The sequence below is a fragment of the Sceloporus occidentalis genome, unplaced genomic scaffold (assembly GCF_023333645.1).
Source record: "Sceloporus occidentalis isolate IW3139 unplaced genomic scaffold, rSceOcc1.0.p SCAF_11, whole genome shotgun sequence".
Taxonomy (NCBI): Eukaryota; Metazoa; Chordata; class Lepidosauria; order Squamata; family Phrynosomatidae; genus Sceloporus; species Sceloporus occidentalis.
The window spans coordinates 985,034-1,011,625 of NW_028316991.1; the positions used below are offsets into that span (position 1 = coordinate 985,034).

At 37.0% G+C, this 26,592-nt stretch overlaps 1 protein-coding gene across 1 annotated transcript in view; it reads left to right on the top strand.

Annotated features, from left to right (window-relative positions):
- Positions 1–26,592, top strand: part of LOC149305406 (lipoxygenase homology domain-containing protein 1-like) — a 113,809-nt gene that overhangs the window by 69,600 nt on the left and 17,617 nt on the right. Inside the window, exons 39-48 of the mRNA XM_089477494.1 lie at positions 2,728–2,806; positions 4,098–4,229; positions 6,476–6,657; positions 9,809–9,941; positions 11,508–11,659; positions 13,770–14,028; positions 14,856–15,097; positions 18,857–18,983; positions 21,806–21,954; positions 25,819–26,017. Coding sequence (XP_089333620.1) covers positions 2,728–2,806; positions 4,098–4,229; positions 6,476–6,657; positions 9,809–9,941; positions 11,508–11,659; positions 13,770–14,028; positions 14,856–15,097; positions 18,857–18,983; positions 21,806–21,954; positions 25,819–26,017 — 1,654 coding nt within the window. The remainder of the gene's footprint in view (positions 1–2,727; positions 2,807–4,097; positions 4,230–6,475; positions 6,658–9,808; positions 9,942–11,507; positions 11,660–13,769; positions 14,029–14,855; positions 15,098–18,856; positions 18,984–21,805; positions 21,955–25,818; positions 26,018–26,592) is intronic.

Here is a 26,592-nt window from a genome sequence, read left to right on the forward strand (position 1 = left end):
ATGAAACTTGGATTTTAACTTTCAATGTTCCTTTAAGAAAGCATGTTAAGAATGGATTTTCTCAACAAAAGAACATGATAGAACTGCCAAAACACAACCTGCTCAGCATAAAATAAATATCTTTATCGCCTACACTACCATTTGTCTGATTACAAACACTTGCTCCAAGAACACTACTTTTATGAGGCATTGAGAACATGGGGTTGTTGCTTTACAATTAAAGTCTACCCTTTCTAGATTCACATATGGTGCTGACACCCATTATACACACGACATTTTACAGTTAGTCTTATGTTATTTTGTATGTTTATGTTTCTATTATTGATTTGATGTTGAGATTAAAATTATTGATACTGATATCAGTGGCTCTTATGCCTTGATTTGAGGGAGGACTGGCATTGATAAAAAGTATTTTTTGCCCCTGGGTTGCACTGATAGAAATCCTTTTGGATTAAGGGCACATTTTTGTTATTTGTTTCTTTACCCCAATTAATTTGGAGATTTAATATATAGTCTAAAGAACCTGATAAGTTTCTATCAATAGCACATATTGCATCTGTTCTCTCTATTAGATTTGTATGCAGCCTTTTTTGGTTGAATCTAGTGGGAAGGAATGGCATTTTTCACAGTCCAAAAGCATTTAGACCACCATACTTTGCTATACACATTTTGTATACCCATTCTTTAAGAACTTAAGCCAGGATCATATCTGGAAGTCTCAGGTTTTGGTTTTCAAAATACACAATTGGCAGTATTCTGGGGCAGTCTACAAGGAGCTATTCCTCTTCTGAGAAAATGGTTTTACTTAAGAGCATTGCTAGCCACAGAGATAACTGGCTGGGGAACAGAGGACGCAGGAAGGGAGTATATAGAATGTGGGCAGAGAAGAAGCATGACCACACACCAATAGAAAGAAAGAAAGATCAAGAGGTACATGATTTTACCCAAAGACTCCAGGTAAGACCCAGAGAGTTACCAATTATGGCAGTAGAGCAACCAGTCAGTTTGGGAATCTGTCCCTAGAGAGAGCATTCATGGGGATAAATTAAATGACCCATCGTATGAAATTTATGTGAATCCGAAGTTTGTGCTATTTTGCTTAGCACCATCTGTTCTTAGAACCTTTAAGATAGGAAAGTGATGAACAACTTTGCCTTCTAAAAGGTCCTGCCTTTCTGGATTATTTTTGCAAATTCCACATGGCTGAGGTTTATGTGCTCTGGATCCCTGCATATAACCCATGTATCCTACATACCACAGAAAATCATGCTTTTCTCTTTTATGTTCTATGCTAATTCCATATTGAACAAAAAGGAGAAAAAAAAACAAATAATAAATACTTACAAAATAGCCAGTGCTCATGATAAAATGTTCCAGCTGTAATGTTGACAAATGTTGTTAAATAAATGCTTTCTTAACAATAGCTTTCTATATTTTGCTCTTTAAACCTACACAAGGCAGGTACAATTCCTTTGCTTAAATGTTTTAAGGTAGGCTTTTTACATTTCAACTGTTTGAAAACTGTTCTCATTCCCATATGAATACATTAAAATACAATCAGTTTATGAAGTGATATAATTTACTTGCAAAAAATGACAAGGCTAAGTCATAGCTTGCATAATGCATAAGAATCCAAGTAGCCCACACTGTACTACAGGGCAGCTCTCAAGCGGCTGATCTACACTATGTGTGCCCCATGGCCCCCCAACTTAACCAAACAACTTGTCCCACATTGACACCTTTGCTCCCAAACAGCTTATCACTGCCATCTTTGTCCCCAAACAGCTTGCATGTGCCATTTTGCCCCAAACAGCTTGTCTGTTCCATCTTTGTCCCAAAAGAGCTTGACTGAGCCATGTGTGCCCCAAACAGTTTCCACTGTGCCGTCATTCCCCCAAACAGCTTCCCGGGGACCCCAAACAGCTTGTCTGCACCATCTTTGCCACCAAACAGCTTGTCAGTGCCTCCAAACAGCCTGTCTGTCCCATCTTTGTCCCTTAACAGTTTACCTGTGTCATCTTGGTTCCCAACAGCGTGTCTGTGTCCCCAAATAGCTTTTCAGTGTCCCCAGACAGTCTGCCTGTGCCATCCTTGCCCCTAACAGCTTATCTGAGCATGCATGTGTCGTAATAGTTCTAACTGGTTCTGTTTATTGTCTCATTTGCTACAGAGTGAGATATTGACACCACAACCCAAATAGTATTGTATAGTATTGAAAAAAGACTTTGGTCCATCAAGTTCAACCTTTCACACATACCCACTTCTAAAGTTCTAAAGTAGGTCTTGTTAAATGGAAGGTCAGAGACTCAGAAAGTTCTACAGGAATAAAGTTAAGCAATTATATACAACTCACATAAGATATGCAGAGGTTTCATTGGAAGTAAGTTGAAGATTTAAAAGCTTACTGCAAAGATAATGGAAAATAATTATATAGAAGAAGGTAAATGCTCCAATAAAACAAAAATAATAATATATTTATATATATTGGAATACACTAGTATTTTAAATACCCTATGCCAAAAAATAGAGGTGTAAATATTGTATAGGTAATGAATTTCACTGCAGAAAACCAAGGGAAATATACGCTAATTTCTTTGCTGAAAAAAAAATATGCTATGATGTCATACTATAATAGATCTGCATCTTCCTTTCATAATCTGAAAGGTTCTCCATTTATCGCTAGGAATCATAGTACCAATTACTCTTATTGTTTTGTTTATATTCCAGGTGGATGTTTTTAAAATCAAAGCTGTGCACCTAGGGAAGCTGCAAAGGATTGTGGTTACATTTTTCAACCCACAAAAAGGTAATCAATGTAGTAAATTCAGGTATTCCATTTGTAAGGTATAGCATTCAAGAAGAAGGTAAAGTGTAATTTATAATGAGCTTTTGGTGTATGGTGTATTGTGGCCTAGGCAGAAAAATCCATAGGGGCACAGAATTGGGCGATGAGTGTGATCACCACACATCTCTATATTTTACCATATTGTTACCACTTTGCTTTCAATATCCTTTCCATTTACTAATGTTAAGCCCCTTAAAGATGTCTGTATGGGTCACAAATATGAGCCTTCCACAGCTGTAATTTAGCTTCCCAAGGAATCTGTCCCAGATACAATTGGTCCGCCTGGTGGACCTTGAGCAGATTGTAAAAAATAGGGTTGATTGGATGTTCTACCATTAAAAATTCTGCTACTTTTTTCTTAATCAAAAACACCTGCTTCCAATCCATCATCAGTTAGATGCTTCAATTCAGCTTTAAATCTTGCAAGTTACTTTCCTTTAAATCTCTCAGAAATCAGAACATCATCCAGCTGCCTCCACGCCTCTTCCAGATAGTATTGCCTGTTTTGTACAACTATAGAGCCTGCTTTATCTGAGTTACGAATCACAATCTCAAACAGGAAAGCCAAAAACTTTTTAATGTTAATCTTTCAGACTTTTCATTATCACCTGCAGAATGCGCCAACATGCCACTTTAATTTATTTTCCACTATACGTCATATCAATATATTTGTGAGTATATTGACTTTAAAAAAGCTGTGCTTCATAAATGTTATTTAACCAAGGAAGAGGAGTATTAAACCATAAGCTCCATTTTGTAGAAAGGTATTTTTCCTGTACATAGAATTCAGGCTTTTCTATTTAATGTTGTAAATCCTGTTTTCTCTAACTTAGCTTTCTATTATTACACATCAATATTAGTACTACTACTAATCATAATGTTATATATCAAAGACTTGTTATTGTACATCAATGTACCGGAAGTGTGACCCAGCACATGATACTGTACATGTGCTGGGTCACACTTCCGGTACATTGATGTACAATAACAAGTCTTTGATATATAACATTATGATTAGTAGTAGTACTAATATTGATGTGTAATAATAGAAAGCTAAGTTTGAGAAAACAGGATTTACAACATTAAATAGAAAAGCCTGAATTCTATGTACAGGAAAAATACCTTTCTACAAAATGGAGCTTATGGTTTAATACTCCTCTTCCTTGGAGTATTAAACCGTATGATCTAAAAAGCAAATCTGTATAGGTTTCAGATTATTTTTTTTCACTACATTTTTGGCATATTCACACAGATCAATGGTTTCTGGAGAAGATTATTGTTAAAGATCTGGAATTCTCTTTCACTAACTACACATTTATCCATAATGACTGGATCACCTGTGACAATGAAAAAGGATTAACAGAATCTATAATTATGTTGAAAGGTAAGAATGCACAATTAAAACTTTTTTTTGGGGGGGGGGGTAGCAGATCCTAATTGTCTCTCTTTTGCAAGAGCAGTCTCTCTTTCAGACCAAAATTCCTTAGTCATTCTAAAGTCAACACTTTGACTTTACTAAAGCCAAAATTTTTATTTTAAACAGCACTAAATGTCTTGACCCATGCACTTCACATTATCATTACGACACTGTGTATTAACTGTTCAAACACCGAAAAAATTACACAGAGGCACATTGGATTTAGAATTGGCCCCGGCATTTATTTACTAAATGGCATTTATTATTTACTAAATGCCGGGACATTGTTTATTACTCCAAATTTAACAGTATTAAAGAAATGTACACGTCTTAAAATTCTGAATTTAAAACTGAACCGACCATAACTTAATGGTCCTATTGACGATACCTGCCCCGCCAGATACCACCGGTCGTTGTAAAACTCAGGACACGATGGGTCGGGGCAATAAACACCTTGAATGTAGAAAAACCTGTATGGGCATCACTCTAACATCTATCATCTAACCTACAACATGAATGTATGCCCATACCACAAACTAGATCAAGGTCTAAAAACCTCTGGATCACTCCGCCAGATCCCAACGCAATCCAATGCAGCATTCCTCCGCTGAACTCCTAGACTCGGGGAGGGAGGGCGGGAATCTTCTCTCCTCTGTATATCAGTTGAAATAATAAATATGGTTATTTTCGCATAAATTTATACAGTATATTTTCCCTCCAAAATAAATCCCACCCAGATGATACTGAGTAGCTGACCGATGTTTGAACCCAAATCTTCCCCCAGTTCTTTCCTGAGTGCATGGCTGGGTCATGTAATTCCTTCTGCCTATACATCTCCAGGGGTTTCTTTACAGGTTATTAGTACAAGTAAAAGACATTTATACTGTTTAAAATGACATGGCTACCTCCTTTTCTTATACAAACCAAAGAGGCCAAGTTTGGATAGAGATGGGCCACCGTTTCTATTACCAATTGTTGAACAACAATGAACTTGCGTACAAACCACAGTGAGTGGATACATGAAATAACATAATTTGGATAATTATCTAAATCTACTTAGGGACACCCGGCTATGGAAACTCCACCTGCATGGAGATCACCCAGTCTACCCTTCAAACTAGTTAAAAAGGAAAAAATGGTTCAGCACTCCCAGGTGTTCGTACCCTTCAAACTAGGTCAGACACCCAAGCCGCAGGTCACCAGCTCAGAGGGCCCAATTACCATTTCACTAGCCTCACACTTGCTTCTGGCCAGCTCTCTCTCTCCTGTTACATCCCTCAAGCTAGCTCACTTGGACCTCACCCCCCTGCAACTAATAACTTAACACCTCATGGTCGCTGTCTAGCTTAGTCATGGTGCCCTTGCGCTTATTCGTCTTCAGAGCAACCTTACTTGATCTAAATTAGAAAACCTCTAAGTCACCTAAATAGTCTACCTAGTGTTCCATCTGCTCCTAAAACCCTGAACCATACCTCCTAGAACAAAAGTGTCTCTTTGTCAGAAGGTACAATCAAAACATGGGTCATAACTCTAGTGTTTCAAAAAAATGTAAAACAGTTTGTAAACAGAATCATATTTAAATATACCTATTCAATTTTGGGCTATTACTGCTAGTGGTTATAAGCAAAAGTGAAAAGGTTATAAGAAAGAGAGATTGAACTCTTTTTTTTGTATGTTTTGCTTTAAATTTTGCAATGACGGCTTGTAGCCCAAAGATTATTTAACAAAAGCACTTTGAATGAAAAATCTGTCAATTCCAGTAAGAGTTGTATTTCTTTGCTAGAAGGTTTTGAATATTTACGATGGTCTACCTTTGGGACTAGTTAGCTAGTGAGGATATTTATATACAAGCGTAAAGCTATACCAAAGAAAGAACATAAGGTCCAAAGAAGAGGTTGTACTGCAAGAAGAAAAATGGGTAGAGTAGTATACCTGGGAACTTCCCACTGCAGACCACCCAGAGCTTTAAGTCGTTCACCCAGAGACTCCAGGTTAAAGTCAGAGAGTTCCTATATATGTTAAGACTAGATGTGAAAAGTGGTTTTATCCATATTTTATGAACAACAGTTTTACCCACACAAAGTTAAATTATTTATATGCAGTGTGTTTCATTAACACATTTTGGGGCATTTTAACAAATGTTGCAAACACATCAGTTTTGCAAGTACTTAATTGCATTCTATTCAAATTAATTATTTGTTTTCTTGGCTCAGAGCTAACTGTGGAACCCTACACTATAAAACATTTCAATGCTTCAACAAAAGGAAAGTGGATCATGCAAGTTCTTGGTACACAACCAGAGGGTGAAAACGTAGACATTTCTTTTGTTGTATTCGGAAGAACAGGGAAATCATCGTTATTGAAATTAAAAAACCTAGACTACAGTCCCTTTCTGGTAGGTATTAGGTTTTTTTAGATTTTTAAGTAGAACATTAAAGTTTTATTTTACATAAATCCTTTGTGTTTGCATAATGTATTATCCTGCTGCATTTGATTTTACAAATTTAAGATACACAACTGAATTCATTGGCTTCGAAATCTGTAAATAATTTTGAATTATAAAACGATTTGTCGTGTGATCACTCCTGGCAGGTGGATGTTGGAAACATTGGGTCGATAATAAAGGTCTCGTTCCTATCTATGGATCTGACGTATGAGACCAAACTGCAGCTACAGAAGGTACATCTTATGTTAACTGATTATGACTAATGTAAAGATTGTGCAGGGAATCTCAATGATCCTGAGTTACTGAACAATATATTAATATATGCTGAAGGACAATGATCTTTGCCTTCACAATGTCAACTAGAAAATAACCTTAATTATGGGACATCTTATAATGCTTTGATACGCATGTACTGTACAATAAAAATTTTTCATAAATTACATTTGACAATATACAGAATTGACAATAACATTAGCAAGTGTTAAGGCATACAGTATGCCCACGGGATTTATTAACACAACTTTTAAAATAGTTTTAGATGTGTTTAAAAATGTAATTATGTAGGCAGGATAAGTAAAGCAACAAAGCACTCCTGTAGGTGATGATATCTACAAAGGACCATATGCATGGATGATACATTATAGATTTCCAAAATCATCAGAACCCCTGTGGACTTTGGTTAAAACATGAGTTAATGAGAGGCCCATTGTACTTTCTTCAGTTTTTGATCATAGTTTGGGGTATGGTACATATGGCCATTACTGTTACAGTAGCATAATTCCAAGCCATTGTGTGAGGCAGCTGAGTTCCTGAACCTCTCTTTTTACAAGGATAAAGTTAAGCCATGCCTTCCAACAAAGGGCTTGTTCCAGTTTGTGACCTACAAAATTAAGGTATAACTTTTGAAGAAGTGACCACTGGTGTGAATGGACAGCTTGTGAATTAATGTAACACCCGGTGACAGTACATAGTGTACACACACAGTCTGTATGTACTTATTGCCTATAGCTAGCATGAACCTGATTAAACTCCTAATTCATGTGGTTGTTCCTCCTTAGGATCATTTATGAAAGTTGAAAGGATCTCTTACTTTAACTTAAATTCAACCAGTGTCCTGTATTATTAAACCTTCTAAAGAAAAATGGATTCCGCATGTACTCCATGCAGTGCATTTTACTGTATAAAAACTGGTGCATGCAGACCGGAGTTACAAAATGAGACTTCTGTCTCGTTTAACTCATTCCCTAGCTGTTTATACTGAAAGCAGGAACCATACTTCAGTATTCCTGTTTTACATACTTTTCAGAATCCCATTCCAATCCTTTGGGTTCTGATCTTATCTTGGCAAACAATGGGAGTAGCAGCAATAAGTCACATGCTTCTTGTCCAAAAGTGATTGTTCCTCTGGCATACATGTGTTTAGCAGCTGCTTCAAAAACGTCAAAGGGATTGCTACTGTGCCTGTCCGTACTTATGCTTCCTGGTTTCAGCAAAGGTAGCCAGGGGAGAACTGAACAACGTCTTTTTTTCTAATGTATGGAACTAGAGCTTTTGCTCAAATATCCATGCATTAAAATACATTGAAGTCCATGCAAAAGACTTTTTATATATTACTCCAAATATATTGATATGGAATACATGGTATTGGACGGGTACATTCATATATACACCATTTTATATATTTTCTCATATTTATTTCAATATCCTGGAACTGAAAAGAAAACCTGCAGTTTGCATACAATATGTACTAAAGTTGCCATTCAAAGAGAGTGATTAGTAATTTTCTTGTAATGTGCTTGTGTGCAGTGTTTGATGGCCACCAGCTGGTGCTCAAAAATAATTTCTGTTTATGCACTAAAAAATATCAGTCTTAATTTATACCTAGAGGTATATTGCCATTTGAAACCGCAATGGACACAAATAGGTGAACTTAAATATATTGTATTCCCTGCAAGCACTTTTTTGCTTTGGAGGAGGGATAAATATATTGTATTCCCTGCAAGCACTTTTTTGCTTTGGAGGAGGGATACATATTAACAAATATAGCATAAACATTATGGTACGGGCTTTGTAGGTTGACCTCACCCTTTAGTGATATTAAAATAAGCAGGCAGATGCATACTGGTATATATATTATATTCTAAGTGCAAGAGGCAGGAAGAGAAACTTATTAAAAATAGCAAGGTGGGAAACCATAGCCTTTTTAATGCTGAAGTCTGTAATGTATGGACTCCAATGCATGCATTTGCTTTCTAATACATGCATATTAACAGTTTTATTAATTTTATAATTAAATAATTTGACGACTAGATTTGCTGTATTGTGAAACACAGACATAACTTTGAATTTATGGTCAGTGTCAGCTTGAATTGGTATATTAGACAGTTTTCAGCTTTCTTAAAACAATAGTATTCATTTCTCACTGATATCAATGTGATCTCAGTTTGGACTGACATAGGTATAACCATGAGCAGTAACTACACACGGTGTTAAATCCCAGTAGATGACGGAAGCACAGCCACCAGCAGCTCTTAATGTAACCATCTGTACCATCTATTATGATGTATTATTATTATAATTAGATTTAATTAACATCTTCATAACATTTTGGCTGTATCCAAAGTTTCAAAAAACAAGTTTACAATCTAGAAACATCTTACCTAGATTGTCTTACTTTTACATTTGTATTTTTATAGACTGTGTCTTTTACTTCCTATCATTTTGGTTTAGTTTATTTTTTATTTTTTTTTCAGAAAACTATAGCAGACTGGAAAATTCACTTAGCATTGGAAGAGTCATGTCTTGTTTAGCTGAAAGCAGTGTTTTACATTTTGGGAGAAGTATCTTATCGAGATGCATTAAAATTCTAATTTCATAAAGCAGAAAACAATTTAGAGGGTTTTTTTTTTATCTTTTTCTTTTATTAGAAGCTTAATAATAATATTACAAGCCTTGAGCTATATTAGAATTTATCTCACATTTTCCAATAGATAGGTAAAAATTATAGAAGATGTAAAAAAATCATTGGATGTCTAATAGAAAATTGTCTGTTTTGTTACAAAATTGAAACATGATAATATTTCTTTTAAATTATGTTAAGGTTCGTATGAAAGATGAAGACACTAAACAGGAGATAGGGTTTTACCCTGGGAAACCGCTACTTCCTAATGAAGACAGTACAGAATCTGTGCAAGAATTGGCAGCAGTGCTTCCTAATAGTCCACCCCTATCAGGTATGTGAAAGCAACCCCAGTAAACAGCTTTATTTTTTAGAAAGTATACAGTGACTTAAATATGTTTAATAATCCCAAAACATTCCCAGTCACTAATATACTGTAATCCATATTATTCTATGTACCAGCATTTTGAAAATGCATTTTAAAGCATTCGTAATGCGTTTGTAGCAGTATACCTTTCTATCCAGGCATGGTTAACTAATAGAGTTTGATACTTTAATCAGCTTTCTGCCACACAAAAATGTTAAAGATCAAGGTTATTACATTGAACTGCTTGTAGAAGTAAGTCCATGTTCTTTTTACCAACTACAATTAATACAATTCTAGCATGGAGCCCAGGTAAGTAAATATTCTTAACTTGTGAAAAAGTCACTTCCATTGAATAGATTTGATGTGATCATTTTAATTGCGCATTGAGTTCTGGTATAAAGAGACCTCTGAGGTCCTGGAAGCTTATGTCAATCCACATATTTTTCTGTGGTGGCCACATGAAATGTATCAAATTTGCATATACACTGCATATTCTCTTGGACCAAAAAGGCTATAATAATTTTACTTATTAACCATATATAGTAATATGTTAAATGAATGAAATAAATTAAAGCAATGCTCCACCAGCATTGCATAAACCTAATCAATGTCATTTCATATTCATAATTACTTGTTTACAACAATCTCAACACAATTTGGTTATAACAAAACTAAATCATGGAGGTTCTCGGCACATTTTTACAGCGCTTATAAACTGAATTTTATTTGTCAGTCACTAATTGAATGAGGTTTGCGTTAATCTCATTATAATGTTAGACAGGGCCAACCATTACAGTTGAATGGGGCCCAGCTGTCCTGGGAGCCAACTCAGGGAGACTCCCAACAGTTAAAAAAAAAAAATGCTGCACTGGACCACTTATTAGAGGGAGGATCCTTACTAAGGTGAATTAGGAGAGACTTCTCAACTCTCCTGATTGGCTAAGAGTTCAGAACCGTTTCCTGATTGGCTGAGTCCCTCCAAATGGAGCTCAGTGTCAGTGTATAGATGCAAGGGGGAAGATAGTAATGTCCATGGTTTTGCAATGGAATATCCATGTCCAACAAGCTAATATTGGTGTGATGGCCAGGTGTTCTCATACTTTTGGTCATATAATTGTAATATATAAATCTAATAGATACATAGTAGTGGAGGTATTACAAATATAATGCCTAAAAATATCTATAAAAATATTACATTAAAGAAACAGATTCATTGTCGAAACTTTACCAAACCAAAAAAGTGAATGAACTATATAAATATTATAAATATGAAAATAAAAAGGTAAAATTCTACTCTAAATTTACCTTTTCTGCCACTTATAAGACAATATCATTTATGATGTCATCAATGGCACAATGTTTTATGTCATCTGTATACTACAGAGCTGCAAAGTTACAATTAACTTGGTATCTAAAAGTGGACCTTCATGGTTGTAATGTGTATGTTTTGAGAAAAAAGAAAAATAAAAACCTTCAGAAGATATTTTTCTTTGTTATAATTTTATTTTTTGTCATTTTGTTCCTCCACTGTAGAAGTTTCGTATGTCCTTCAAATTAGAACAGGTAATTTTCCTGCCTCTGGGACAGACGCAGATGTCTTTATTACAGTGTTTGGAGAAAATGGAGATACGTGTAAAAGAAAACTGAGACACTTACCACTCTCAGGAATGTTTGAAAAAGATAAGGTCAGTGTTTAGTGTATATAAAGCAAACATTTTCTGCAAATATTATATAGGAAGCACAGCTGTCATTAATATTTGTCTGAGATGTCGAAATATTATGTTTATGCAAAATAATTACTTTATGGTGACAGCTAAAACATTAAAATGTATGTTTCATTGTTTTCCAAATGTTTAATTTTCATCTTATAGGTAAGCAGTTTAATAATAACCTCTGTGTATCCCATGCAGACAACCCCAGCAGTCATCCATGTTCCCTTTGATTCCCCTAATGTAGATCACCACATAAGCTATCCCTATGAATAAACATTTTCTCTGATAGTATTTGATAAAAGTTGTGTGTGTCTGTTTAGTATGTGAATCTAGATCACTTGATTGTATGTACACGAAGAAATTTCCATTAACAGCTCTGATTAAAAAATATGGCATTTTAAAGGGCTCTGTAGGTTCCCTAATGGTCATAGTATTTTTATGTTATTTTAGCTTTACTAGGAGAATCAAGGCTCCCCATGTACCCCATGATTATTCTCTACTACTATAGTAGGTGTCACGCACAGCGTAGGTGGAGACACTGATATCAGGCAGGACCGAGATGCTGCAGGGAAGCTAAGCAGAGTAACAGCAGAAACATAGTGAGACAGGGGAACTGTAGCGAGGCAGGGGAACTGTAAATAAGGGGAAACTACAGAGAAGCAGCTCCACAGCCTGAATGGGGCCTGACAGTAGTAAAATGCAGAGCACAGGGAAATACAGGAATGGATTATGGCAACGGGGGAACTGTAGCGAGACAAGGGAACTGTAGTGAGACTGAATGGGGCCTGACAGTAGGTAAGAGGATTTTGACCCGCACATAAAATCTACATAGATTGGGTATTACTATACTACTGTAGTGTGTTGAAAATACGTTGAGGATTTATTCAGAAGTGGCACTTTACCCATGAAGAAAATTCTATATAAAGGTGAGCGTGTGTAACAATAAGAAAAACTTCCTGTCCTACAAAAAAATGTATAATGTATGTAAGTACATAAACCATGTAATAGAAAATATTGGGGCAGGAAATAGAGCTGTCAGGAAGGGGATAAATGCAGATTGAAGTAAATGTGTTCTATTCCATGCAAATCAGAGCAGGTATTCTTTAATTAATGGATTTTAAAAAATTAACTTCTGTCCCCAGGGGCCTCCACTGAAAGAAGAAAGTGTAAGCGAGAGTTGTACTTCCTGTAACAACAAAGGCAATGGTCAATGGCAAAAAGCTCCTAGTAAAGTTATTTATTTATATAGTATTTTACGAGAAAGTATACATTGAGATTTCTTGTTTTCAAGTATATCCTGGGTTCATGAACATTGCATGCCTACAATAGGTTACATATAATATTCAAAGTACAAAATAACATTCAAATACAAATATACACATTTCACATAGAACTCAAACAGGTAAGAAAACAAGTCAAATATGGAACCATAATTACAGGTGCATTATGTATAGAGGTATGTTGACAGAGAGGGGAAGTGGTGGAAGCCATATATGGCAATTAAACATACAGGATCACTTCCAAGCTCATTATAAAGAATATATTAAGTCTTCACACTTTACCTAACAGAAAGATACATTTTCTCTAGGAAAATAATACTTTTGAGGCAAGCTTTTTATTAAAAAAAAATCATAGTTTTCCTTAAAAGATCTCCCTCCGTTAATGGCAGGCCAGTGTACAGTGCTGATTCTTATTAAACAGTTTTTTTTTTGCCAAAGGAGACATACTCCTCGGGTACTGGACATCAACTCCAACTATACAGCGCCACTAATATAATATGTTCTGGATAAAAACTTGAGTTAATTTGAGACTAAGGTCTGAATTGTACTTTAGTCTACATTTGGGTTTCTGCCCCCTTAGCCTTACTTTTCATGAAGCCTGAAGTCAAGATTTTTTTTATTGCATCTGATATCAGACATTAAAATGAATAATTAATTTCAAGGTTTAAATAGTGTTTGTACAAATTTGGTTTTAAAGAAAATGTTAATATACTATTGTCTGACTGAGACAGTGATTAATGAGAGAACACATTATGTGAAGCTTGTGTGTTTCAACTTTGTTAGTAATGACTCATTCATTCTAGGTAAATATCTTCACTATAAAAGCAGTAGACCTTGGCACTCTGACTAAGGTACAAGTTGAGCACAGTGCAGTTGGGTACGGAGCCGGATGGTATCTGGATCAAATAACCATCCAAGAGACAGATAAGACGGATACTGAGTACTTGTTTCCATGCCATCAATGGTTAGACACGGGAATTGGTGACAAACAAACTAAATGTGAATTAAAGCTTTTGGGAAAAGTCAGCAAAAATGTTGGAAGGCTACATACATCACCTCAAGGTAAAGAGACCTCTTAACTCAAGTCTCAAGAAATCTGCTGTTTTAGGAGGAAATAAGTGGCTCCTTATTACATAAAACGTATCTTCTTTTATTGAGCTATTTTTTATGGTTTATGCACTTATGCATATACAGTATATACAGCCATATGTCTTGATGGTGTAACCATTTAAAATTCCACCTCATATCATCTCCTAAGATAATGCTTTTGAAGATAATTTGGATGAGTTGTTTTATTTCTGATTGGTAGTAATGAATTTATCCATGTATATATTATATTTAAACTGCCATTCCACACCAAAATGACAGCGGCCAAGAGACATTATACTCTTTATTGTACATACCTTTGACTCGTGTGGCTATGACTTTTTTTAGAACATTACTAAGAAGTCACGTTCCACATTAGAACTTCCACCATTCTCTTCCAGCTTCTGGTATTAAAAATACCTGTTGTCTTTAGATTCAAAAGTCTTCAAAATATCTGCTCTTCTTCAATTTCTCCTCATTTATAAAAGCATATTTCCCTCTTAAATTGATTAGATTCCTTAACATGCTTGAAGGTTTCTATCTGTCTCTTTTTTATGATGTACAATTTTATTTCTTTCATAGTATATTAATTTGTCCATGTCTTCAAATACATTTTGCTCTCTGAGGACATTGATAGGTGAATTCTATATTCTAATTGAGATCTTACTAATGACTTACTTTATACTGAAATCTCTTTACCTAGACAAGTGTTCTACGGAAGTTTCTTGCTTGCTTTGTCAGACATAGCCGCAAATGTATATAGTAAGATATTAGAAAACCCATGATATTTTGTGTGCATTCAGGAGCTGTTGATGTCATTGTCATGGTGGGTGAAGTGGAAAATGGTTTTGTGAGTTCTGCGGTATCTGTAACTATTTGTTGTGAACATGGAAATCACGAATCAGCAGTATTTGCAAAAGGATCTCTAAAACAAAACAGCACATCTCAGACTACTGTGGATCTAAAGAAAGACCTTGGTCCTGTACGCAAACTCCGGCTACAAATGCAAGATGATGCAAAGGGAAAGAATTGGTTTTGCAAAGAGGTAAAATGGCTTCCAGTATTACTATACTTATTCTCTTTCCTTCAATTCTTGTTTAAATTATGTAATTAGTCAATTGGACTCATATTTGTATTTATGTAAATGTTTATTTGTAATTATGACCCTTTAAAATGACACACATCCATACAGAGGGTGAAAACAAGGTCCTTGTATGCTGTGGCAGAGGGTATCACCTTCTAGGTTATTCACAAAGAGGTCAAACAAGGGATTTGCTTGAGCTCTTTGGTATCAGGGGCCTACCTTTTTCATGGGGGGAAAACGAAAATTTGGGGAGTGAGTAAAGTGCCCCTTCTTGCCCCCCTGTGGGCACCCATGACTGTAGACCTTTGGTATTTTCTTAAGTAATTAGTCTTCTGGCTTTGCTGTCCTCATCCATCTGTCTTTACTGTACTCATGAATGTCAGCATGTGTAATATTCAAGTCTCTTTGTGCAGTTTGCGGCCATGAAATTGTTTGCATGCCTTCTAACTGCTTAGGGCAGACACTATATTCCTGAAAGAAAGGTCCCTGTGGTCACTGTACCTGGAGGCTCAATTGATAGGAAATATGACTGTTGTAGGCTGGAGTCCTCTCTCAGAGTTCTCCTTATTTGTCTCAGAAAGAAATTGATGTTTGGAAGCATATTGTTGGATGTTCACCTGTGCATATAGCCTGTCCTCTCCTGGGTTTTTTCATGTAAGTTCTACCGACCCCTTCCACGAGGAGGATATCACTGGAAACCATTTTTGCTAAATATGACTGCAGTTATTTTCTAATACTAAATTCCCTAATTTATTGGATACTATTTTGTTTAAATGGTTTTCTACGATAAATGACATGTGTATGTAATTTCTTGCCTGAAAGCTAGACAGTGGTTAGACCAATAGGTGAGGTGGTAGAGAAAGAGGACATGATTTCTCCCCTCCAATTTGCTTGTTTTTGTGCTGAAGAGGAAGAAGCATGTCTGCTAAGGGGAGATACAGAGTAAGAGAAAGTGAGGAAAAAAACAAACAAATTTCAATAAAACTCAGAGCCTTCTCCTTCGTTTTCATTTGTTTCTTTGTGACAGCCTCCTTATTTTCAAACATTTGTACCAATTAACGAATTTAACAAAATTTGTCAAAATTAGAATTTGTACAAACCTGAATGCAGAAGTCTTTTGTCAGTAATATATTGTCTTGAAAAGAAGATAATCTAAGAAAGTAATTAGCTATGGAAAACCTAAAACACCTAAAATAATAACTAGACTTGTGCATTCGTTTTCGGGCGAACATGAAAACGAACACGAAGAGTGCGTTTTCGTGTCCGTTCCGAAGACACGCCGAAGAGAAGACAGCGGCGGTAAAACGTAGGCGAAGACGAAGACACACACCACGAAGATCTTCGTGATCGTCTTCGTTTACCATTCTCCCCCCCTTCTAACTTACCTTGGCATCGCGGCATCGCGGCAGTTCACGGAAGTGGAAATCCGCAGGTTCGCAGTCACGGGTTACAGGGCAGTGCGAATGAGCCTATTGGTCGCCTACAGGGACCTCCTCTGGCATCAACCAATTGGTTGATGCCAGAGGAAGACCCTGCAGGTGGCCAATAGGCTCACTCGCACGGCCTTTGTAACCCCTGACAGCAAACCTATGGATTTTCCCGTTAACCCCTTCGATGCTGCGTTAGATAACGGGAGCGGAAATCCGTAGGTTAAAGGGCCGTGCAAGCGACCAATAGGCTCACTCGCACGGCCCCTTAACCCCTTAAGGTGCAACAAGTGCGCCAGGAGATAAAAGTCTGTACGAGCGACCAACAGAGTCGCTCGTACAGACTTTAAAAACCCCAATGCTGCAACTTACCCTGCAGATCCCACTGGTCTCCCTGTTCTATCAGTTAAATGTCCGTACAAGCGACTTTATTGGTTGTTCGTACGGACATTTAACTGATAGAACAGGGAGATCAATGGCATCTGCAGGGTAAGTTGCAGCATTGGGGTTTTAAAAGTCTGTACGAGCTACCAACAGAGTCGCTCGTACAGACTTTAAAAACCCCAATGCTGCAACTTACCCTGCAGATCCCACTGGTCTCCCTGTTCTATCAGTTAAATGTCCGTACAAGTGACTTTATTGGTCGTTCGTACGGACATTTAACTGATAGAACAGGGAGATCAATGGCATCTGCAGGGTAAGTTGCAGCATTGGGGTTTTAAAAGTCCCACTGGTCTCCCTGTTCTATCAGTTAAATGTCCGTACGAACAACCAATAAAGTAGCTTGTACGGACATTTAACTGATAGATCAGGGAGACCAATGGCATCTGCCGGACAAGTTACGGCACCAGGAGTTTAACAGTCTGTACGAGCGACCCTATTGGTCGCCAGCAGGGGGCTCGTCTGCCATCAACCATTGGCAGACGAGCCCCCTGCTGACGACCAATAGAGTTGCTCATACGGACATTTAAACTCCTGGCGCCAGAGCTGCTCCGGTACGCGTTAACCCCGTATTAACCACTTAACCGGAAAAAAATAAGAAAAACCAAACACGAAGAATGTCCACGAATATTCGCCCGAAGAGAAGACAGGAACAGGCGAATATTCGCGGAATACGAAGATTTTTTTCCCCCCGAAGACGAGCACGGAGACGAACACGAAGAGCCCCCTGGTGCCCAAGTCTAATAATAACTAATGTTCTCATAGTCCTAGTAACAGCTTGCACATGTGTCAACAAAGCCTGGCTCATGATCTTTGTTACTAGTTAAAATCTCAAGTCAGCCAGTCAACAAACTCTGGGGCTGAAATCTTAGACTGGCTAGTTATCAATGATTGTTTTTTGTTTGTTTGTTCTGGTGTTCAAGGATTCTTGAGAAGCTATTTTTTTCTAAGGCTTGTTAGCAGACACAGGGGTGATTTATAACAGCATTTAAATACCAAATTCTTCTCAAAGTGAAAAGCTATAACACTAAAATTCAACAGAATTAGCAGGTAGGCAACGCGTGGTAAAAGGCTAAACCTGTGGGAATTTAGCCCCGGTAACGGCATCCTAGCTGCCTTCATACATTTGATTCAGGTGGGTGTGCTAGCGGGCAGTCCAGCGGGCAGTGCGACTGCGCCCGTTTTATGCATTTCACACAGTTTCAAATAATTATGCGCTGCTCTTCCACAAATCAATTGTTTCTGGAGTGTAAAACAATTCTCGTGACATTGATGGTAAAATCTTGCTTACATTTGCACAGTTTATATCTGTGGGAAAGGCATTTTCACATGCTACAGTGGGCAAAGTGTTTGCAGTCACCTAAAATGGAAAGAAATAGCAATATAATTTACGGTATTAAGTACTTCCCCCTCTGGCGTGTTCTTTTGTAGTGTTTTATATAATGAGAACAATAAGAGCTAAGGGCTCAGTTAGGTTCCTTTTAACTGAAACACCTCACTGGGGCCTTGTGCATTATACAAAACAATTCCACACATGGTTGTGACTTGCACAAATCGATGAATTTTGGTAACATGTACATATACACTACACTTTATATAAATAAATTAAAATATTTCTTTAAAGAGTCTCTCTTTTTTTGAAGATAGTTGGAAAATACATATTCCTTTACAGTCATCACTTCCTGCTCGGAATACAACAACAAACATATAATTTTTTATTCTGTAAGTTTCATATTTTTTACAGTATATATATTTTAATTTAACATGTCATTTTCTTTTGTTTTAATTTGCAATTTAGTTACTTGTCTAAGCAAATGTTAAATGTTCTTTTTCCCCTCTCTTTTACAATTAGGTTAAGTTGCAGCATCAACAAAGCAATGAAATACTTGAATTTCCATTTCTTCAAACCTTCAGTAATGATGGGAGGAACACAGTAGCCGAACTTCCAGCCATGTATCCCGACAGACGTGCTTTAATAGGTATGTAAAATATATTTTTTACTGTTTTAATTCACAAGTAACACAAGAAACAGTTAAAAGTATATTTTGTATTTGAGATATTTTATTGCATATATAAGGGACATACCGTATTTGCTCGATTATAAGACGAGGTTTTTTCCAGAGCAAATGCTCTGAAAAATACCCCTCATCTTATAATCGGGGACGTCTCATAATCAGACCTCAACTAAGATCCAGATCCCCCGCAGCGATCCAGGGGACCTGGATCCTCCTGTCTCTCCCCCCCCCAACTTACCGGTACTTCAGAGTCCCCGGTGCTTAGTCCGGGCAGCGTGTAGAGCTCTACGCGATTCGCGTAGACAACTTCCACTGCAGCCGGGAGGAGGTGCGGTTATCAGCAGGGGTTGTCTGCGTCCATCGCGCAGACCTTCCCCGGCTGTCAGAGATCAGAGTTCCCCGTGATCTCTGACAGCCGGGGAAGGTCTGCGAGATGGACGCAGACAACCCCCGCTGCTAACCGCACCTCTACCGGCTGCAGCGGAAGTTGTGTACGCAAATCGCACCAGTAAGTTTGGAGGAGGGAGGGGGAGGGAGTGTTAAATGGGGGGCATAAGGCATTTCTGGAGGCAGAGTGCTCTGTGAAATGCCTTTTAACCCCCTTAATGCCACTCTGCCTCCTGAAATGCATTATACCTCCATATATGCCACTCTGCCCCATAATATGCCTTTTAACCCCCTAAATGCCAGAGTGGCATATAGGGGTATAAGGCAATTCTGGGGGCAGAGTGGCACATAGAGGGTCAAAAGGCATATCATGGGGCACAGTGGCATATAGGGGGTATAAGGCATTTCTGGGGCAGAGTGGCAAGCCAGGGGGCAGATGTGCAAAACTGGGGAGGCAGGTTGAAAAAAAAGGAAATAAAAACAAAATATTTTTCTCAATCATAGCTTTTATTAAAAAAAAAATGTTCACATAGTTTACATGAATTAACATTTACTGGTAAAACTTTTTCCCTTTAGGGTCATCTTATATTCAGGCTTTTTCTTTTTTTCATAAATTAATATTCAGATTTTGGGGGGTCGTCTTATAATCAGGGTCATCTTATAATCGAGCAAATATATTTTTCTATTTTACATTTTTTCAACAAATAATATAAAAAAGATACTTAATATAACTATAATATGTATTTTTCAACCCTCTTAAATTTTTTATTCTGTGTATTAAAATGTGTCCTTTCAAGTGTGTATCCTTTATGGATTTAACAAATAAGTAATCCTTAACATTAATCATGTAATTGCTGAAAATATTTCAGCTCACTGTTGGGGAGTAATTATCATTTTACTACATAAAAAACATAAATTCCACAGATTAAGTTATAAATATAATATTCTGCCTTTTAAGAGCCTAGGTTCTAAGATGCTTTCACTATAGGTATTTTCGAGTGCCCCTTTTGCCTTATCCTGTACTAAACTTCATAATGTACTATTTTGTAAGAACCCAAATAATATATTTATTAAGAAGAACAACTCCTTTTTTACTCATAATCTTGAGTTACTGATCTCACTGTATGTACTTAAGTGGTTATAAAAGTTCTAACAAAAAGAATGAGAAACACACCATTGAATAACAATAACAGAAAGGGAGAAGTGGTTTTGCCACTTTAAAGATCTCTGGTCAGACCTTACCTACAATATTTTGTGCAGTGCTGGAGACCAGATCTACCAAAGACTATTGACATATTGGTAAGAATTCAGAAGACGGCTACTAAAATGGTAAATAGTTTGCAAAATACAAATTACCAGGAAAGACTCAATGTGTATAGATTGGAGAAAGAAGAGGGGGAAGATCCCTTTAAATATTGACATAATTAAAGGGATTGAACAAAGTACAGGAGGGAAGCTTATTTCAAAGGAGCAAAAATTTTAGATGTAAATTAAGGAAGAGTCTTCACATGAAGAAAATGGGCAGAATAGATAAGCAGAATTTTTTTATCTGCTGTCGAATCCTATATTTCTTTGCTGATTACATTATTCTCAAACTCATAGAGAACATATCAGCTTTTATATAAAAAAAAAAACAACAGAAGCTACCACCAGGCTTTACTTAAAGTCTAATCAGCTGAACCACCTAACTCCATTCTAGCATTTGCCCTCAGGTTTGGCTAGCTTTTCGCTCCCACCTGTCAACCACCTGGTTTGGAATTTTCATTTATCTCCTAGAGGAGCATCAGCAGTTATGGCTAAAATGTAGACCATGTGACCATGATCTTATCTTAACTCCTGCTCCGGCACGTGCAAATCTAAGGAATTAATACATCAGAACATAGAAGAGGCACAATTATGACTTTTTATTTTTAATTTGTGACTTTTCTGATCTCACATTGTGACTTCTTGTGGAGTTGTGGACTTCACTGTAGAGTCTAAAGTGATCTAAAAAGTCATATTCATTTGTAACTTTCATGAGCCAACTTCCACTTAGTGTGCTAGCATCACTTGTAGTCCAATTTGTGCCAGCCAGGTCCTTGTTGCTACCATAATTCTGATCAGTCAACAACTAGAATACAAATACGGTGTCACTACACAGAATTCGGCAAAAAAATGTGTTAAAGTAAAAATAACCGAAGTGGTCACAGTACAAAATGTTAACACAGTTTGGGACTCATGTATACACAAAGTTTCACCTAGGGCTGAATTCTGTTACTTGGAATAAATGTATCAATGTAAGAAAACAGACAAATGCTGTTTAATGAAGATGTTTTTTTCTGTAATTCCCAGGCACTCTGAGTGAAGTAGAGTTTGATAAATAGTCTGATTAATGTCAATTTGTCTTTTAATCCCTGTAGTGAAGACCTATGCTGTCTACGTAACCACTGCTCAATCACCACAGATAATTACAGACGCAAAAGTATTCATCACTCTACGTGGAAGCATCGGAGACACTGGAAGAAGAAAGTTTTCTTATAAAAGAACTGACTTTACCAATAAAAGAAAGGTAAGGTCTTCAGTTCAGTTCATATATTTATAACTTAAATCTTTTATGAGGCATCAGTACCTTTATTTGAGCAATGAATTAAATAAGCAGTAAAGGACATAATTAGACTACCCACAAAACAAGCTTAAACTCGATGTAATAAAGTCTGTATACTATGTTAGTGAGTATGTTAGTGAAGTGAGTGTTGTACAGTGTACTACAGTGTACTAGCATGTAGTGTCTATTTTATTGGATTCTGTGCCATCTGCCATTTTTAAAAAAAGGATGGTAAATAACATAGATTTGACAAATTATTTAACCATGGTGTGTATATAGTATGGTGCACAATAGGAAATCATTACAAATGCTACACATTTTGAATATTTGAGGAATTGTATATTAGTTATATGAAACTGTAACTCTCTTGACAATCTTTAGCGAATAAACTCTATTTTGTTTACCAGTTAGCCTGTCTTAATAGAACCAGACCACAATATTTTGTCATATTCATTCATTCATTGCTATGGGTAAACCTTATTACATAATATAATAATAATATAATATAATACAAGAACCAGTAAACTGTCCATGAAAAACAAAAAAATACAGACTCGCTATTATAACCCACAATGTTCGCTATATTGTTTAGTACTAACTGTATTCCACATAATCCAAACAGATTATCTGTTTTATTTGCTAAACCTACCTTACCTGTTGAGTATTTTAATATATAATATAAAAGTAACTGCTCCTATAATTATAATATATAATATATATATATTATATATATATATAATAGCTGTCACGAACGCGGTCCATACAGACGACTGTAGTGACCCACAGCGCCCAATGATGGAATTTCAGGAGTCACTGTGCAAGAGCGGAGTTGGACAGGGCCTGGTTCAGGGAGACTGCACTCTCCAGGGTGTTGAGCACCTAGGGTTGTGCGGCCACACACCAGGGCCCTGACATAGCAGCGGATGTTGTCCAGAACAAAACAAAGTGTTATCCTGCAGGCAACCTGGAGCCGGCAGGAGACATAGCACTAAAGATGAATGTGCAGGAGGCTGCAGACTGGGAGTAGGGAAGCTAAGCAGAGTAACAGCAGAAACATAGTAAGCAAGGGGGACAGAACGAGCAAGGAACATACCAGACAAGACATACATGGTACAGGACACAACAAAGGACAGGGAACAAGGCAAGGAACACAGGGGATGGAGTGAGGAGCTGAGATCCTCAGACGCTTCTCCTTTAAGCAAGGATAGGATATCTTAACTGGGACATGGGGAGAGGAGAGAGGAACTGAGATCCTCAGATGATTCAGGGAAAAGAGGGCAAAGGCACATAAATACAGGACTAGACTAGGGCTATATGATAACAATTGGAATCATATGGCATAGTATGCTTAGCCCACCACTACACCAAAGTACTCCAATATTCGGTGGGTCCTAACACTAAACCCTGCCTACTGAATCACTAAAGCTGAAACTAAACATTAAATCTAAACACAGAACCGAGAAAGACATATCTTTAGACTGCTGACTGAACATAACAAATGGGTGGGGCACACCTTATAAAGGAAACAGAGCTGAAGCCAAGAGCAGGACCGAAATACAAGAATCAGAAGCAGGGCCGGCCCAAGGCAAAATGCCGCCTGGGGCAAATTTTAAAATGCCGCCTCCCCTTATCTACCCTTCCTCGCCCTCAGTCCCTGCCGCCCCCCCCATTATCTACCCTTCCTCTCCCTCCGTCCCTGCCGCCCCCCCATTATCTACCCTTCCCCTCCCTCCGTTCCCCCCCCCCTTGTATTTACCTTTCAGCAGTCCTGCGGCGAGTCTCCCTGTTCGGTCTCGGTGCCGGCTTGTAATGCTGAGCGCTGGAAATCTTCTGGCACTCAGCATTACAAGCCGGCACCGAGACCGAACAGGGAGACTCGCCGCAGAGGAGAGAGAGGGGCGCCGAGCGGGTACTGACAGCTTGGTAAGCGAAAACCATTCGGCGCCCCTTTCTCTCTTTCGCTTTTAAAAAAAAAAAAAAAGGGCCCCTTCAAAAGTGCCGCCTGGAGTGGTTGCCCCACTTGGCTCCATTGTCGGGCCGGCCCTGATCAGAAGCCAACAGCAGAGCACAAGGAAATCCAGGAATGGATTACAGCAAAGGGGGAACTGTAGCGAGACAGGAGAAACTAGAGAGAAGCAGCTCCGCAGCCTGAATGGGGCCTGACAATAGCCTTGTCATCTTGGCAATCGTCTGTCATGCTAGGTGCCCTGCCTAGCATGAAGATTGAAGTAAGGTTCAATCGGCGTGCACGTGCTGAATTCTGATTGGTCACTTTCAGCGTGTGCCACAGTTACAAATGGTTTCTTTCTTTTTTAAAACGGGAAAGATCCTGTTGGCTACCTTTTATATACATTCCTTAAAAATGAAAAAAGAAAATAACGTATACCTGACCTAGAAGTTGCAGCCCAACCCCAGCTGCTGTCCTTCTCCTCCATAGTCCCACAGTTGTCGCCACTGTTTGGCTCCTTGATGCATGTACACAGGGGTAGATACATATAACAAGATTAAACTGAACATTACTGGTTAGATCTGGGAATAATAAATTACATACTCCTATGTAAGTTAAACCTCAAATCAAAGTTTTTATTCAATTGTTTGTTTTCATCTGAATAGTACCGTCTCTCTATCCCATGTTTAGCATAATGTTATCTTGTATTCCGCTGTAGAAATGATGGTACCATAGCAACTGCAGTCTCAAAGGAAAGTATTTGCTAAATCTGAACCCTGGTGTTTGAGTTTATTGCTCTTATTTAATTTTAAACATTCAAAAATGTTGTTTCTTTAGCAGTCAGTAGGAAGCTTTCAGCCCTTAATTGATACTGAATAAGTGTTTTTATACAGTCAGTCATTCTTGTTCAAAATAATATATAAACTCCAGAGAAATTAAGTCTATCCATTGCTCAATGACTATGAGAACACAGCATCTTATTGCTTCTTACATATGATATGTTATCACAAGCAATTTCAATGAAAGGGTCCTATACCCCCCTCAACTATAAATATATATATATATATATATATATATATATATATATATATATATATATATATCATATTGCAGTCAGGGAAGCAATTCTATTCTACTACACAGTATTCTACTAACAGATGATGTTGTTTTAATACCAGCCGATTAAATTTGCTTTTTATGCATTACTTTGATTGGATCAGTTAATCTGAACATTTACCTTGTCTCCCCAAAATATGGACCCTCCAACAATACATAGTTTTGTCCTTGTTTAAGTTTGATCTTTATAGTGACAGCTTAAGAAGTTGAAGCTTCATTATTACATATGCAATACATATAGCTATTGTAAAGATGCATAGTATATGCTGTGCAGAGAAAAACAAGGTTATACATATTTTATACAGTTCAAAAGCTGTATTTTTGTTAATTCCTGCAGCACAATGCATATAAAGACTATCTTAATGTTATACATGCACACTTCGAGACACAGTTTGAGACAAATTATGCTTAATAAAGTAAGAATAAATTGATAGCCTTAGATCTCCATAAGCATACTAACATTTTATTTGCCGAATTTTCTATAATATAGCCATTTACTTGCTAACAAGGCACATTGCCTATTTTTTATATTTAAAAATATAGGTATTTTAATATGCATTACTCTTTAACGCCACACTTAGATATATACATTATAAGCCTAATTATCATTTCAGTTTATGGGAACAGAAAGACAAACAAATTCTAGCCGTAGAGGGAATTACATAATAATGAATGCTGGAAGAGAGTAATAGCCAGTACGTGCTATGAATTAAATGAACATTAGCTTACTTCTAAACATTATGTTCTAATACCTTATCAATTAGACTGCAGAATTTCAATTGGAATGTGTTGACATTGGTGTAATACAAGAGCTATTCATAGAAAAAGAACAGCAAACTAATTTACAACTAGAGAAAGCGGTTGTGGAGGATGGAAAATATATCAAGAAAAAGTATGTTTTCATGCCGCAGCAGTGGAAAAAAGAAAAAAACAAAATGATGTCCATGACTCTTCAAGTGACAGGTAAGTAGAATTTAAAGTATGTATATATATATGAGTGTGTGTGCTAAAATGTACTAAAACAATATTTTTTGATACTGATTTATAAATCTGTTCATGTTTTCCTGTTTCTGTATAAAACATGAACTCTGCCAAGGTAATAATAAGTTGTTTTTTAGCTATTGATGATTTACTGATCTTTCCTGCTCTGCAGTTATTTTGCAATTTCCCTGCAAAATCACATCTGATCATCACGCAATTTTCAATATACAGTTTTCTAATTTGAAACATGAGTATTTCTTAAAATAAAATACTTTTTGCATTTCTGTTCCAATTCTGTGTAGACATTAATATGTAAACCAGAGGAATATTCAGCTCGGAAAGACAGCTGCAATGTAACATTAAAACCCACACTCACAAATGGTACTTAACAACTTCACATGACTAATCGATTGCTAGGTTGATGGATTGGGATGTGTGACATGCCTTAAATTGAAAGGAAAAATATATTTTGACAATTGAATATTAATTGCTCCAAAATAATAATTATTAATAACTACTTCCCTTTACTGTGCCAGTTTTACCATTCTGCAATAAAC